We start from the raw sequence: 15,347 nt of genomic DNA, 5'->3' as shown, positions 1-15,347 counted from the left end.
AGTGGCTTGACCTGGACACCAAGCCTCTCAGTACTGACCTCCTCCTCCCAGGTCGAACAGTTGATGCACCTGGGAGAGTGGCTGCTCCCAGGCTGTCCCCTCACCCTGCCCCAGTGAGCTCTGCAGGTAGAACCACACTGCCACTGTGCAGGGAGGTCACTGTGCCTCCTACCACCAGGGGAGAGTGAAGGTAGAGCCCTGCAGCGTCTGAGATCCCGGTGCTCCAGGTCACTGCTTTGCCCACCTCTTCCTTCAAGTTCCCCCCGACCCAGAGTGCCCGAGTAAGAGGGCCTCTGGGGGACGGACCACAGAGGGAGAAGCTAGGCCAGGTGGGCTGCTGTGGAGGACGGGCCTGTGGACAGAAGCCCCAGGGAACGAACATCAGCACATCCTTCCTGGCAGGCTGCGTCCTGGGCAGAGGGGAACTGCTCAACATGGAGGATTCTTCAAGGTCTCCCAGCCCCAGGGGTCCAGGTTCCCCAGGACTCAGTCTGCACCGGGGCAGGAATGGTAACTCGGGTCGGCACCTGGTTCTCTGCTGACTCTCTGGACCATTTTGTGCTGAGATGGTGCTTGCTTTTCCAGGCCTGTCATTCTGCCCTCAGGGCCACCTTCTGCCAGCTCTGCGTCCTAACTCTCCATTGAAAGTAGCTTTCCACCAGTTCTTTTCTCCCACCCCTTTGAAACTAAAGGATGTAGGACCCAGGTTGCGTAGGGGACGTGTGGGGACGGATGGCCTCAGGTGCCTCCAGAGATGTCCTTGGGACTTGGCCAGTCTCTGAATTTCAGAAGGGCCACCCCAGGACTGTGGGTTTCTAGTCCCTCCACAGCTTCTGAGGGACCTGGGGACAGAGCCTAGGGCGGTGCTGTCCGGTGAGAGCTCCCTGCGTGTCTTTGCACTTGGTGAAGTTAGGCAACCTCAGAGGCTCACCAGCCACTTCTTGGGTGCCCCGGGGCCACACATGGCTAGTGGCTCCCCTCGGACAGCGCAGGGTGTAGCCGTTCTTGGGAAGTGCTGGCCTAGGGAGGTCTGCTGCCCTGCTGTGGGGCAGGCTGAGTGGCGAGTGTCTTGTCATGGTGGACAGGCTTTGGCCTGTGTGTGCATTGGAACCGTGAGCAGAGGGCCGCCTCGAGGGAGAGGAAGATGAGGCTGAGCCGGAATGTGGGTAATTGGGAGGTTGTTCTGTGTAGAAGGCTGGTGGGGAGCAGGGTCTCTGTCATGTTTTTTGCTGGAGTTGAGAGCATGGGTGGTGGTGGTGGTGGTGGTGGTGGTGGTGGTGGTGGAGTGAGACCTCCAGACAGACAGACGGACGAGGATGGGTGGCTCACGCTTGCAGTGATCCCGAGGAAGTGGCGCTTGGGAACACATCTCCCCATCCTCCAGGGGACCTCCCACACCTTCCCCGCTTCCACTCTCACCTCCCTCCCTTCCCAGGTGAAAGAACTTGTCTTGGACAACTGTCGGTCGAACGAAGGCAAAATCGAGGGCCTCACGGATGAGTTCAAAGAACTGGAATTCTTAAGTACAATCAACGTAGGCCTCACCTCAGTCGCGAACTTACCAAAGTTAAACAAACTTAAGAAGGTGAGCAGCCTGGGTGCGGGAGGTGGGGCAGGGGAGGGGAGGTCAAGGCCAGCTGCGCGCCCCAACGGGCCGGCCGTTCCCTGCGGGCCTCGCCCTTGCTTGCGGTCGGGACGCAGCCTTGGCTTTAAACCCCAGTTCTTCCTTTTCTCCCCCTGCCTCGTTTAGCTTGAACTAAGCGATAACAGAATCTCAGGGGGCCTGGACGTGTTGGCGGAAAAGTGTCCGAACCTCACACATCTAAATTTAAGTGGCAACAAAATTAAAGACCTCAGCACAATAGAGCCACTGGTGAGTCACCCCGTCCCCGGTTCCATGCGGGCGGGAGCGGGTGCGGGATTGGTACCTGGGAATGTGTGTGTCTTCATCTCTTGGGCTCCAGTTATGTGCTGTGAGCTAGGGTGGGGGCTGCTGGAGAAACGTGGGCCCAGACAGGTTCATAGCTTGACTGGCTCACACGGCCACAGTGGACAGGCAGGCGGTGTGGGGGTGGGAGGTGGGCCCTGGCCCAGCTTTCTGGCTTCTGCTCTTCCCTTGTAGTTTCTGCCCAGCTTTGGAAGCCTGAGCCATAATTTCCTCGGGCCCATGGCCTGGCTAATTGCCCTTCTTTGAGAGAGGGGAGCAATCCCAGACTTCAGCTGAGCCCAGAGGCTGTGGGGCCTTCAGTGCTGACACAGAACCCAGGTGGTTGAGCTGGGTGGTGCGGGAGCCTCATCCATGGAGGATGTCCCTCCCCTGCTAGTAACCAGGACTGCAGACAGTCCGTCAAATTTCACTGGTTTCCCACTGGTGAGCATGGTCAGAAAAGCAGTTTTCTGTGTGTTTTGCTGTACTGGGGTTTGAACTTGGGGCCTTGAGCTTGCTAGGAAGCTTAACATGTCAGTGATGAAATAACACTAGAGAAATCACCACACTGAGTAAGCGGGCCTGTTGTAAATGACCACGTAGGGATCTCCTGTAAGCCAGGAATTGCAAGCCAGGGATGGCCCTGGAGCCACTGTGGCATGGTGGCCGAGTTTCCCTGTTCTGGACACAGATGGGGGAGGGGCTGGGGTGGCCCTGGGCTTGGATTTAGGTTTGCATTTGCTCTGTGCATGCTCATCAGCTAACATCTATTTCCCAAGAACAACTCTTCAGGTCCTCTAGGAGAAGGCATCTGTCCCCATCTGCCTGGAGGTGTTGATGTCATAATTTCATTGTGAAAGAAGTCTTCGATGTCTCTATACGTGTGCTTTGTGACTGTGATTTCAGACCGAGCAGATCAGTCCTTACAGAACCTTCCAGTTCTGTCACCGTAGAGATCAGAACAGACACTCCTGCCCCTGCCAGATCACACCTCTGCCCTGCGTTGTGGTTAGAGGGGCTGGGTCCTCCCACGCAGACCAGCCAGGTGTCCCCCCTGCCTTTGGCCTCTCTGCTGAGAACGTCCCCGAGGGGCACGAGGCAGCTTTGGTTTTTGTCGCTGGGCACCCTCCACCTCCCAGCCTCAGTGTTGAGCCAGGCTGAGGCCCGGCTGGAACAAGCTGTGTGACAGGGCACATCCTGCAGGTGGAATGTGGGTCCTCCGTCCTCCTTTCTCCCGTCCTCTTTGACAAGCATTTCAGAGTGAAGTCATAGCTCTGTGCCTCTCACGTCCTCATCTGTAACACACACGAATAGTTTATTTTTCTGGGAAGCCAGGGCCTTCCACAATGGACACATCACTGATCTATACCCCCAGCCTTTGTGGAGTTTTTTTTTTGTTTTTTTGTTTTTTTTTTGAGACAGGGTCTCACCGTATGGCGGCTTCACTCATGATCCTCCTGCCTTAGCCTCCTGAGTGCTGGGATTACAGGTGTGCACCACCATGCCTGGCACTGACTTAATACATGAAGTGCTCTGATAACTGCCATGGTGGTCATTGTTCAGATGCAAGAGTCAGTTCCTGTTGTCCTTTTGGCTTCCTCTGTACCCTGGGCACCTTAGACACAGGAAGACACCGCAAAGCTCTTGGCTCATGCACCAACATGACCCCAGGTCAATGTCAAACCTGTCACTGTTAAGGTGAAAGCCATCCTTGCAGAATAAAAGTGTTAACGTTGGGTGTGGCTTTACAGACCTCAAGTCTAACCCACTTCAGGTGCCACTGAGATCCACGGACCAGGGGCTGTAGATCTGAGTGGACATTGGGTCCAGGCAGAGCCAGGCCGGCCCCTGCTGTTTCCTGCTCCACCTTCCACCAATGTCTCTCCCTGTTGACTTCCTTTCCACATGCAGAAGAAGCTGGAGAACCTCAAGAGCTTAGACCTTTTCAACTGTGAGGTGACCAACCTGAACGACTACAGAGAAAACGTCTTCAAGCTCCTTCCACAGCTCACGTACCTGGACGGTTACGACCGGGACGACAAGGAGGCCCCCGACTCTGACATGGAGGGCTACGTGGAGGGCCTGGACGATGACGAGGAGGACGAGGATGGTTAGTGGTAACGGGGGGCTGCAGGGACTCCTTTAAGCCATCCGAGTCACAGCTTCAAACCCTGTCTCCTTTCCAGCCCCACTTGGGATGAGATTCTAGGGTCGCTTTAGCGACGTCAGAATTGCGGGTGACGGGGTTAGTGGAAGGTGGGGTGTGGCCTGAGGACCCCTTTTGCCATCACGTGTCCAGTGATGGAGACCAGGTCGCCCGCTGGCGAGGCCGTGGGCCACCTGGTGGTTTCAGCCCTCAGGACAGCCCCAGGGGTGTGGACTCCAGCTCAGGAGCCCCAGGCTGGGAAGCGGGCGGCCGGAGGCAGCGTCAGAGCCTTCGGGAAGGAAGGACTGGTTGGGAGCACCTCCTCCTGACCCCTTCCCGTCATCCCTTGCTTTTGGCACTGTGTGCTTTTTTTGCGGGCCTTCACGGCCAAAGGGAAGTGACTTGGGACCCCGTGCTGCTAGTTGCCGGCCCAGGGTTTTGTTTTTCCTGTTCAACTGGGGTGTCCTGCTTCCCTGGGTGGACATCCGTCTTCTGGCGGATCACAGCTGCGGTGTGGTGCTTCAGTACCGGCACAGGTGCCACAACTCAGGTCCTGAGGCCAGGTCTTCCATATGTGTTACTTTGAACACGTCCTTTCTCTCTGCCTCTCACTGACCTTCAGGGTGAAGCGTTTGGCCTAGATGCTCTTTCTTGGCGGTACTGGGGTTTGAACTCAGGGCCTCGCACTTGATGGCAGGTGCCTTACCACGTTAGCCACACACACCCTAGTGCATTTTTGCTTTTCGTTATTTTCTCAGGTAGGGTCTTGGTGTCCTTGCCTGGGGCTGGCCTCAGATCACAGCCATCCATCGCCATACCCACCCTATTGGCTGAGACGGGATCTTACTAACTTTTTGCCTAGGCTGACCTCAGATGTGATCCTTCTGATCTCCACCTCCTGAGTAGCTGGGACTGCAGGCACACACAACGAAGTCTGGCTTATTAGTTGAGATGGGAGTCTCACTAACTGTTTTTGCCCGCGCTGCCTTGAACCACAGTCCTCCTGATCTCTGCCTTCCAAATAGCTGGAATTACAGGGTTGAGCCACCGTGCCCAGCTCAGATGCTCTTTCTAAACGAGTTGGCTCAGCTTTCCCAGGCCCTGCAGCTCGTTACTCAGACTCAGCTCGTTCTCTGTGACCTACATGAGGGGACCTTTCACACACAAGACGAGGACGGCCCTCTATGGGTCACTTCAGGGGGTGTTTGTACAGGCCTGCTCTTGTGAGTTAAAGCCTCCAGGCTTTTGGTGGGTGTGGGAGGGTCAAGGACCCCTCACTGAAGACCTGTTGCCCCCTCCAGGCCCTTTACTGGCTCATTGCCCATTCTGTTCTTGTTCCACTTTCTCACCACACAGAGGAGGAGTACGACGAGGACGCTCAGTTAGTGGAGGACGAGGAGGATGAGGAGGAGGAGGAGGAAGGGGAAGAGGAGGACGTGAGCGGAGAAGAGGAGGTAAGCAGGTAGGGGGGAGGGCTTGCAGAAAGTTCTGGGGAACTTGGATTAGGGGTGGGGAAGAGGATTCCGGGGGCAGGCCTCCCCTGCTGGACTAGTCTGGCCCCATTTCTATGTGGAAATGGCTCTATCGGGAGTTCAAAATTTTCTGTGTCCATTTTCTGTTGTTTTGCATCCAGTGTCAATTAAGACACTTGAACAGTGTAGCAGGGAAAAATCAGACTACCTGGAACCAATAAGTAGTAGGAAAAGCCAGTGCCAGGTCACCGAGGAAGGAGTGTGACGGGAGATGCCAGTCTCCTACCGGATCAGCTAGTTCCCGGGTTTTTAGCAAGGTCTTTGAGTGTCCGCGAGTGACCCATGCAGAGGTGACGAGGCCCCTACCACAGGCAGTCTGTGAGCCCTGACAAGTCACTTGCCCTTCCTGAGCTTGTTTCTTCATGTGTGAGGTGGGGACCGTGTTTTTCACTGGGTTATTAAGAGGACAAAATAAAGTGCAAGTCAAGTGCTTATGGCTGCTATGTGGCCAGTGGCCATAGCTTCTCACAGTCCTCCCTGTCCCTGGCGCTGCATGCTGGGTTTCCACGGCTGGTTGAGAATTCTAAGTCAACTCCTGCCCTGCAGAAGGGAGGCCCAGGGAGGTGTCCACTGCCACACACCCCGCTCGGGAAGGGTCTCCTGGCGGCCTGGCCCAGGCTTGGGAGACAGGTCAAGGGCAGTGGAGACACCAGTGAGACGGGCCAGGCTCCTCCGTTCTCATTTTCAGAATCTCACTGACTGCCCACATCTCCAGCTCTTACACACCCATGCAGCCTTAGCACAGACCCCCTCCGAGGGGGGGCTTGGGTGACAAAAAAGGATCTTACCCTGGGCAGAAAGAAGTCTGTCATTTGAAAGTGGGTTGCTCACGCCATGGGAACAGAGTCTGACACCCAGAGAGGCCACTGTCATGGGGCAAGGGGCTTCCTGTCGAACCTGCTCCAGGGGCATGCAGACCGGCTTTGGGGTGGGCCAACAGCCCCCTGAAGCTGTCTGTCAGTGTTGTGCGTGACACGAGGCGTTCCTGGGGAGATCAAATGCTTCCTGCGGCTTCTCAGATGGGTCCTTGATCCAAAATCGACTCAGAACCTCTGCTTTCCCGTCCTGAGCCCGAATGTGAGTGCTGGTGTGAGGCTGAGGGGCGACAGGGGACAAACCTAATGTCCTGCTGTCTGTCCACATTGCCTTCTAGGAGGACGAAGAAGGCTACAATGACGGCGAAGTTGACGACGAGGAAGACGAGGAAGACCTTGGTGGTACGCAGCTGTTTTGCTCTTAGCAGCCTGGGCTGGGGGGCCGCGGGCGCGGCGGGGTGAGTCATAGAGGCGGGTGGATGTCCGTCTGAGAGCCTTTTCCTCTTTCTTCCAGAAGAAGAAAAGGGCCAGAAGCGGAAACGAGAGCCTGAAGATGAGGGAGAAGACGACGACTGAGTGACTAACTGTTTTCAGAAATCCCTGTCGTGATTTGACTGTTTTTACCCACGTCCCTCCTGCCCTCCAAATCCTGCCCCCCGAAACTTATTTTTTTCTGACTGTAACGTTGCTGTGGGAACGAGAGGGGAAGAGTGTACTTGGGGGTCGCTGGGGGAGGGAGGGCGGGAGGGGTGGAATAAAAGACTATTTTTACTGCCACTCTTTATTTTTCTTCCCCCCTCCGTTTTCTTTGTGTCTGATCTTGTCCCTGTGAATGCAAGGACACACACCATGTGAGCATTTGTGCCGTGCTCGCCAAGAGGGTGATGTGGAGGACTCAGGATTCCCAGTGTGTCCCAAGGCCCTGGGGTTAGGTGACAGGCCATGGCTGGCCTCAGACTGGTCACTCAAAGCCCAGGGGCTGAGCACCAGCTGGATCCTAAGCTCTTTAATTGGTTCCCGTAATCTCTACGTTTCTCTGGCCGCGCACCCAGTCTGTACTTAGCACCCTACGGCATAGCGTGGCACTTGTTTGGGAACCTTGCCATCGCTCATCCCTTCCCACCCAGATACGGGTGGGCTTCCGTCTGCAAAGAGGACAGTGGTGTCACCCGTGAGACCTGTGAGCCAGAGTGACAAGTCACAAGGGCTTGGTAATTACAATGAGAAGAGAAGAGAGAAACCCTCAAACCTCAACCTCTCTAAAAGGGGAAAAAAAGACCTGCCCCGTTCTGTTCTGTAAAACACGAGAAGGTTTTGTTTTATGAAAATGACAGGAGACTTCTTCCACGTGTGCTTCTGTGCTTAGAGCATTTTTGCAAACCTAGCTGCTGGAGACGTCGCTGCATGTCAGCTGGGTTGGTTCTGGGGTTTTTCGTTGTTGTTGTTTTTCCCATATGCCCGAGCAGGGAAAAGGTAATGCAGAATTGTATTTTCTTACCTAGTGGGGTCGGGGGGACTGGGCAGCTGAGTGAGCGGGGCTCTCAGGCCCTCTTTTGACCTATGACTTGAGGCGTCACACATTACTTCCTTAGCCATGTTTTGTCTGTGTAAAGAGCATCTGCACAGGTTTTTCTCCTACCCCTCAGAAGAGCCCAACTTTTGAGTTTTATGTCTGTTTGTCATTGGTAAATTTCAATAAATCTTTTTATACAATTTTTGGGGGATGACTTCTTTGAATCCCATGGATCATTGATCTCTGTAGGGCACCTTGCAGGTGGACTCTTGCTGAGGACAGAGCTTCATATATGTCTCCCGGTGACTCTTCTTACAGCAGGCACGACCTGATGGTGAGGTTGCAGAACAAGACTTGGTGGGATGTGTCTTCATTAAAAACTGTATTATAAAAAGAGTGATGGCTGGCAGAATGGCTCAAATGGTAGAGTGCCTGTCTAGCCAGCATGAGGCCTGGAGTTCAAACCCCAGTACAGCCAAAAAAAGATGTAAAAAGATTTACCTTAAAAATATCAAAACAAGCCAGGCACCAGTGCCTCATGCCTATAATCCTAGCTACTTGGGAGGCTGAGATCAGAAGGATCAAGGTTCGAAGCCAGCCCGGACAAATAGTTCACTAGACCCCCATCTCCAAAATAACCAGAGCAAAATGGACTGGAGGTATGGCTCAAGTGGTAGAGCACCTGCTATGCAAATGTGAAGCCCTGAGTTCAAACCCCAGTCCTACCCCAAAAAAAACAAAACAAAACAGGCGAGGCTCCCTGCCAGATAAGTAGGTATGTAGACAATGTAGGTAAAAATAAAGCACCAAAACACCGTCCCACCTACACCTTTAAGCACTTTGTTCATTTTTTACTCTATCATTTCTTCCATGCATGTGAATAGTTTCCGAACATCTGACGTGACTACATGCTAGACTGGGAACTCCTCTGACTTGGTTCCTTAACAGCCAGGTGGTTAGATGTTTGGGTTATTTCCAATTTACCACCATGGCAGACACTGATACACTTTTTTGTGAAGTTCTTACAACTCCCAATGCAGCAGAGTCATTGGGCCAAAGTTCTCTTAACCTTTTTCACAAGGCTGTGTGTGAGGCTCCTTTATGTTTTCCCAAATGGTGAGGAGCCAGGCTGGCACATCTGTGCCTCAGCTGCTGAAAGAACCCAGGAGTGGGGTGAAATTGGGGCACGATGGTCTGTCCTCAGGTTTTCTGGCTCTGAGTCCCTCGGTGGAGGTGAAGGTAAGAAGAATGGGGTGCTGATAGGCCTTGGAGCACCCCTGTGTGTTGCTCACATCTGCTGTGAGCAAGGTCATTTTATACCCCCTTCACAGACAAAGACAGGTTGAGTTATTTGGAATTAAGAGGGGGTGCTCAGATCTGGCACCCCACTTCCATTTCATCAGACTTAATCATGAATAGCAAGGAAGAAGAGGAAGCTGGGGGGAAGCGGACCTCTATGACCTGTGTGACCACTTGCTGGGTCCTGGTCCATGCTTCCAATGCAGTCTCATCGATGGTACTGAAGCACGGTGCCTTGTGCAGGTGCCACTGCACAGATGGCCAGTGACTCACCCAAAGCCATACAGCCAGGAAGAAGAGCCTTCAGGACCCGCCAGGTGTGTCTGACCCCAGAGCCAGCTGCCTTGCCCTTGAGGGAAGGGCCTTGCTTCCTGCTTGCTGCTGCCCTAACTGGCGGCCACCTACAAGAGGCAGCTGGGTCATACCATGCCCTTGATCATAACAGCTACTACCACACAACCCTAACAGGAAAAAGCCATCGGAAGTCACACAGTCCGACAAAGGAGGACAACAAAGATCATCACTGCAAGGGAGTTAGGGAGTGACACTGGTTGCCGTGGTGACAAGCAGCCGATGCCTCAGTGAGGGAAGCCAAGCAAGGAGTGGACAGCCATGTACACTTAGGTGATGGGGGCTGTGTCAGACGTTCTCACGTTCGGAATAGTTCGGCTCCAGGGTGCTGCCGAGCACAGATCACCCTGAAGGGACTGACCTTCGTGGCGTGCAGGGCCGGGAGAGGATGGTGGTGAGTCTCGGTGGGTGTGAGCACCTCCTGTGGGCAACAAGCTTTCAGGTCTGTTGCTTCCCGGAGCCTCCTGGACTGCAGAGGCAGAAACTGAGGCTCTGGGAGGTGAGTGCCAGGCCTCAACACTGCTACATGCTGTTCTGTCCAAGTCAAAGGTGCCCGGCACGTGGGGGTGAGGGTTGGGCTCTAGTTTGCTGACTCTCAGCCGTGGCTGGTTTTATCCTGGTTCAGAAGTGCTCCAGTATGGAGGGATTTCCTCAGCAGATCCCAACAAGCAGCTGTTGGGCACAGAAGCTGGACCAGCCCTCGATGGGCCCTGTGGCAGGCTGGGACTAGGGCCCAGCAGCCCCAGGAGAGGCTGGCCATGGAGACAAATCTGAGACCTGCCACAAGAGGGTCAGCAGAGATCAGAATGGAAAAAGTCAAACCCCTAGGGCATCCATCCATTCCTAACTGGAACTTACAGAGCCCATGCCAGGGACAGCCAGGAGCCACCTGCCAAGTGGCAGCTTCTCTTGGTGTGAGACCACCAGAAGGACTCCGTGGACATGGGCTGTTCGTCTCTGAAGTTCAGATGGGCTGAGCCCCACCCCGCTGGAGTCCAGGGTGATCCACGCCCCGATGAGATGGGTCTGGCACCCATGCTGGTCACACAAGGTTTGGATCATGGGATGCGGACATGCCAGTCTCCAGGTGCCATGCTGGGCTCCCAACAGAGCCTGGTGTAGAGGCACCTGGGGAGCATAGACCCAAGCCCAGGGCCAGGAACGCAGAGGCAGCCAGCCTCCATGACTCCACCGGCCCCAGAGTCTGACCCACACAAGGAAATGCAGACTCCAGCAAACACTCAAACCAACTATGACCCCCCGATTTCAAAGACTGAACACAGGTGAGTGCCCAATAAGTATGAGCTGCTTAGTGTCAGAGACGATGGAAGCTTTAGAAAATCAACCTAGTGTTTCCCAAATTTCCCTGCTAAGAATCTCTGGGCCTCGTCTCCCTAGGAATGCTGGCTCAGTGAGTGGATTGGAGCTCTGTGTTTTCAACCTTACTCAGGAGGTTCTCGCCATGATGAAGTCATGACAAAATGCTACATTAAACTCAATACCCGCCGGGTGCCAGTGGCTCACACCTGTAACCCTAGCTACGCAAAAGGCAGAGATCAGGAGGATCACGGTTCAAAGCCAGCCCAGGCAAATAGTTCTTGAAACCCTGCCTCGGAAAAAACCTTATCTCACAAAAAAGGGCTGGTGGAGTGGCTCAAGGTGTAGGCCCTGAGTTTAAGCCCCAGTACCTCAAAAAAGCAAACAAACAAAAATACTCAATACCCATGTCAGCCGTGTTCATTTAATGCCGAGGAAAGAGAGGCTCAGAGAAGTTGAGTGACCTGCCAAAACTCACACAGCTGGCAAGCGGCAGAGCTGAGATTCAATCCAGGTGTGGGTGACTTTCACGCCTCCTGTAGAAATGGGCCGATAACAGTGTCTGTGAGTCTCACGGACTATGAGATGAGAGGATATATGGGAAGAGAGGTGAGAGCAAAACCTGTTATTTAAAGAAACAGTGGCAGCTGGGCATGGTGGTTCCGTTCTGTAGTCCTAGTTACAGAGGAGGCTGAGATTTGGAGGATCGAGGTTCGAGGCCATTTGGGGCAGATAGTTCAAGAGACCCCCATCTCCAAAATAACCAGAGCAAAATGGACTGGAGGAGTGGCTCAAGTGGTAGAGCGCCTGCTTTGCAAGTGCGACGCTCTGCATTCAAATCCTAGTTCCACCAAAAAATTATTTAATAATTATTTAATAACTTAATAATGGCTGGTGAGGAGTCTATCTGAGTGATAGAGCACTTCCTGAGCTTGTGCAAAGTCCTGTGTCCAGTCCCCCTGAGCCCCCACCCCTCGCCCCCCCACAAAATGATACAGAAGCCCAAGCGACCCAAATATTTTCAGTGGTAACAATATGTTCTAAACACTGCTTGGTAATTAAAATAACCTAAACTGTGCGTGATAATGCATGCCTCTAATCCCAGGGAGGCTGAGGCAGGAGGATTGTGAGTTCAAGGCCACCCTGGGCCATACAGAGAGACCCCATCTCTTATAAGGACAATGAAGGGGTGGAGGTGTAGCTCAGTGGTAGAGTTCATGCTTAAGGGCCAGCACAGAAAAGCAAAAGAAAAAAAGAATTGACATAGGAATTGCTTCCTTTTTCCTTTAAAATTTACATACAGTGAAACCCACTGTTAGTTATTAAAAGAAGGGGTTTTGCCCTCAAGGGATATTCTGTCTGATGGCCTCCTTTTTTTTTTTTTTTTTTTTTTTTTGGCAGCACTGGACTTTGAACTCAGAGCCTCAAACTCACTCACACCTGCAAGGCAGGCACTCTACCACTTGAGCCACTCCACGTTCCTTTTTTATGAAGGAATAGGGTCTCCTGAATATTTGCCTGGGCTGGCTTCAAACCACGAGGCTAATCTCTGCCTCCCCTCCCGAGTAGCTAGGATTACAGGAGTGAGCCACCAGCACCCGGCTCTGATGTCCTTCTGAAAGGTGCCCACCCCAGGGCCAGGGCTCAGCAGTCAGGAGGCCCAGATTCTCATCGAACTCAGAGTAATTGCTGGCAAGTCCCCCTCTGTCCTATAGAAAGGCATGCGTGCTGAGTGACTCGCAACAGTCTTGGCCGATGGTTTGTGTTATTTCAATCTGTTCTGCACAAGGAGTTTAGCATTTTGCCTCAAAGTTGTGCAAGGTACAAAGCAGAAGACAGAGGCTGAACCATTACGGCTGGAGCACTCACACACGCTCCAGCTGGGCCAAGCACAAATCGAGACTTCATCTTCATGGATGGATTCTCCTTGAGGCCGTCATCACCCCCACTTTCCAGATGAAGAAGCTGAGGTTCAGAGACACTGTGTACATTGCTCAAGTTCATACAGCCTGGCAGGCGTGAGCTGGTATTAGAACCCGCAGCTTCCTGGCCTGAAGGTTGGAGGTGTTTCCTCAATGTCCCAGCCTGTGCAACCCACAGCCAAAGCAGCAGTGTTCGTGTGGCCCAAGTGGTGGGGCTAACTTCACACCTTTCCCTGGAACTGGTTCTCAGACCCAGCACACTCCTCCCACTCATCTCCGCAGCAATCCCGTCTTCCCTGCCTGTCACAAAGCCAGATCTCCACAGTCCCTAGAAACAGATGTCGTGTGACAAAAATGCTTTGAACTTCAGGAACAAGGAGAATGAGTCCCTGCTTCTGGGGAGGGGACACCACTCATCTTCAGTGCTCGAAAATGCAGAGAAGACAGCATGGTTGGTGGTGCCATCCTGGGCTGGGTACCGGAGACCCAAGTGACCTTGTCCACCTCCCAGAAGTGTCAGGAGATCTAGAGCAGGTGTGAGAGGAGTGGACCAGGAGGGACGGAGGGATTGGAGTGTGTCAGGGCTGTAGCGCTTACATACAGAAGGTCTGGGCGCCCACAGGGACCTGGTCCCCAGGAGACGACGGCGGAGGAAAAACCTCAGCTAAGGGTGCTCAGAACTCAGTACTCCAAACCACTCAAAGGTGCGCATCCCACACGCACAGGAGTCTGACACTCGTGACTTGAGTCAGCTACATCGCTGTCACAAGAGTGACTGACATGCCAGGTGCCCATGGCTCACGCCTGAAACCCGGGAGGCAGAGATCAGGAGGATCGCAGTTCAAAGCCAGCCCTGGCCAATAGTTCGAAAAACCCTATCTCAAAAATACCCAGCACAAAAAGGGCTGGTGGAGTGGCTCAAGGTGTAGGCCCTGAGTTCAAGCCACAGCACCACAAAAAAAAAAAAGTGAGGTACACATTGACACAGCTCAGCAAAAACTAGGTCTTAATTCATGCTCTTTTAAAATTTTCTTCATTTTTAGGGGAGAGCGCAAACACAGTCCCCCACTACCACAAATTATGCAGTCGAGCTTCCCACATTTGGGGAAATCGCAGGGCTCAGCACATCCAGAGCGCAATGGATAAGCCTCGCCCTGGGAAAACCACCTTCGTGGTCATGGTATCTCCCCTGCCAGGTAAGTATAATAATTCATGCTCTTTATCTCAAATTCTACAGACGCTGGATTTATTTTACCATAGGGCCTCCCAACTTCTGAAAAGCCATGCTGCCTTTCGACAGATCTCCAGTTAAGCATCTTGACCTTGCTTCTTGGGCACCAGTTGCTTTTGGGAGGCAGAGTTTCACAGAATTAAGGGCAGGGAAACACTCAGCAGATCGCACAAAGATTTAAACCCAGCTGACAACAATGCCAGACTGACCGAGAGTGTCATATCCACTGAACTGTGGAATTTAAAGGTTTTGTTTTCAAAACTTCTTTTGATTAAAAAAAAAAATCAATTAGTATTTTTTGACTGTGCTTGGTCAAAACCACATGTAATAAATCCGTAGATAAGGCAGGGTTACTGTGGTCTAGAGACAGCACACTTTTCTGCTTTACAGCAGGAGACAGAAGAGCAAGGCTGTGTACAGAGGTGGCAGACTTGATGGAGGAAGATGGACATTTCCTGGTGGCCTTTGAAGGAAATGGCTGGCGGGTCATCAGTGGGAGTGGGGGACAGAGACGGCAGTATGGGAGCAGAGATTTGCAAAGGGACAGCAGGCTTGAGAAGACATTCTGGGGTGGGCAATCACTGGGAGGCTGGCTGCCCGTGGTTGGCCAGTGAATCTAGTTTTGAAGGGAGCCGGCCAGCAGGGCAGGTGGTGAGTTGGTGACAGCGAGATTCTCCTTGCCAGGAGATGGTACAAATAACCCCTGGGGGCTAGGGGGTGTTTAGAAGGCTGTGTGGATGGACCATGAATTAATTCTGAGCGACTAAGGAGGGTCATCAGGATAGAGTGAGCCGGTGGGGACGTTGGAGAGCCACTGGGCTTGCTGGGTGGGAGCTGAAAGGGAGGAGGCAGGGCTCAGAGGTGGAGGTGTCAAGATGCAGCAGCAGTAGTGAGCAGTCCAAGGATGTGACCATGAAAGTGAGTGTCACAGGGGAAGAGCAACAGATCTCGATTGCAGACAAGGAGGTCCCAGACCCGAGAGGCCAAAAAATTGGATGGTCATCCTTGAACAGGACAAAGATAAGGAACCACTCCTGAAGAGGGTGGCGGGGGAGGATGGAGCTGTTACCGGGCTGAGTGGTCCAAGGAGACACTAGTCTGGAAGATCCGAAGTTCTTGTGTCACCTGGACAGAAAACTGGACAGAGACACAAACCGCAAAACTTTATTGAAAGAAAAAAGTATGAGGAAGCACCATGAGCGAAGCGGTGGGCTCCTGCCAGGTGACACAGAAACACTGATTTCTTTGATTAAAGACCAATTTATGAGTGCTGGTGGCTCACGTGTATAATCCA

General features: G+C 53.2%; 1 protein-coding gene and 1 non-coding gene across 3 annotated transcripts in view; one reads left to right on the top strand and one right to left on the bottom strand.

Moving 5' to 3' along the window:
- Positions 1–8,133, top strand: part of Anp32a (acidic nuclear phosphoprotein 32 family member A) — a 33,647-nt gene extending 25,514 nt beyond the window's left edge. For both annotated transcript variants that reach the window (XM_074061870.1, XM_074061871.1), the window contains exons 2-7: positions 1,436–1,585; positions 1,751–1,873; positions 3,839–4,037; positions 5,430–5,527; positions 6,759–6,822; positions 6,935–8,133. In XM_074061870.1, coding sequence (XP_073917971.1) covers positions 1,436–1,585; positions 1,751–1,873; positions 3,839–4,037; positions 5,430–5,527; positions 6,759–6,822; positions 6,935–6,996 — 696 coding nt within the window. In that variant the 3' untranslated portion in view covers positions 6,997–8,133. The remainder of the gene's footprint in view (positions 1–1,435; positions 1,586–1,750; positions 1,874–3,838; positions 4,038–5,429; positions 5,528–6,758; positions 6,823–6,934) is intronic.
- Positions 8,134–13,862: 5,729 nt separating this feature from the next.
- On the bottom strand, positions 13,863–14,026 carry LOC141419357 (U1 spliceosomal RNA). The gene has a single exon (XR_012444135.1). It is a non-coding gene; the product is annotated as a U1 spliceosomal RNA (small nuclear RNA).
- Positions 14,027–15,347: the final 1,321 nt, after the last annotated feature.

Source organism: Castor canadensis, chromosome 19 (assembly GCF_047511655.1).
Source record: "Castor canadensis chromosome 19, mCasCan1.hap1v2, whole genome shotgun sequence".
Classification (NCBI taxonomy): Eukaryota; Metazoa; Chordata; class Mammalia; order Rodentia; family Castoridae; genus Castor; species Castor canadensis.
This window is presented reverse-complemented; position numbering and strand designations above follow the sequence as displayed.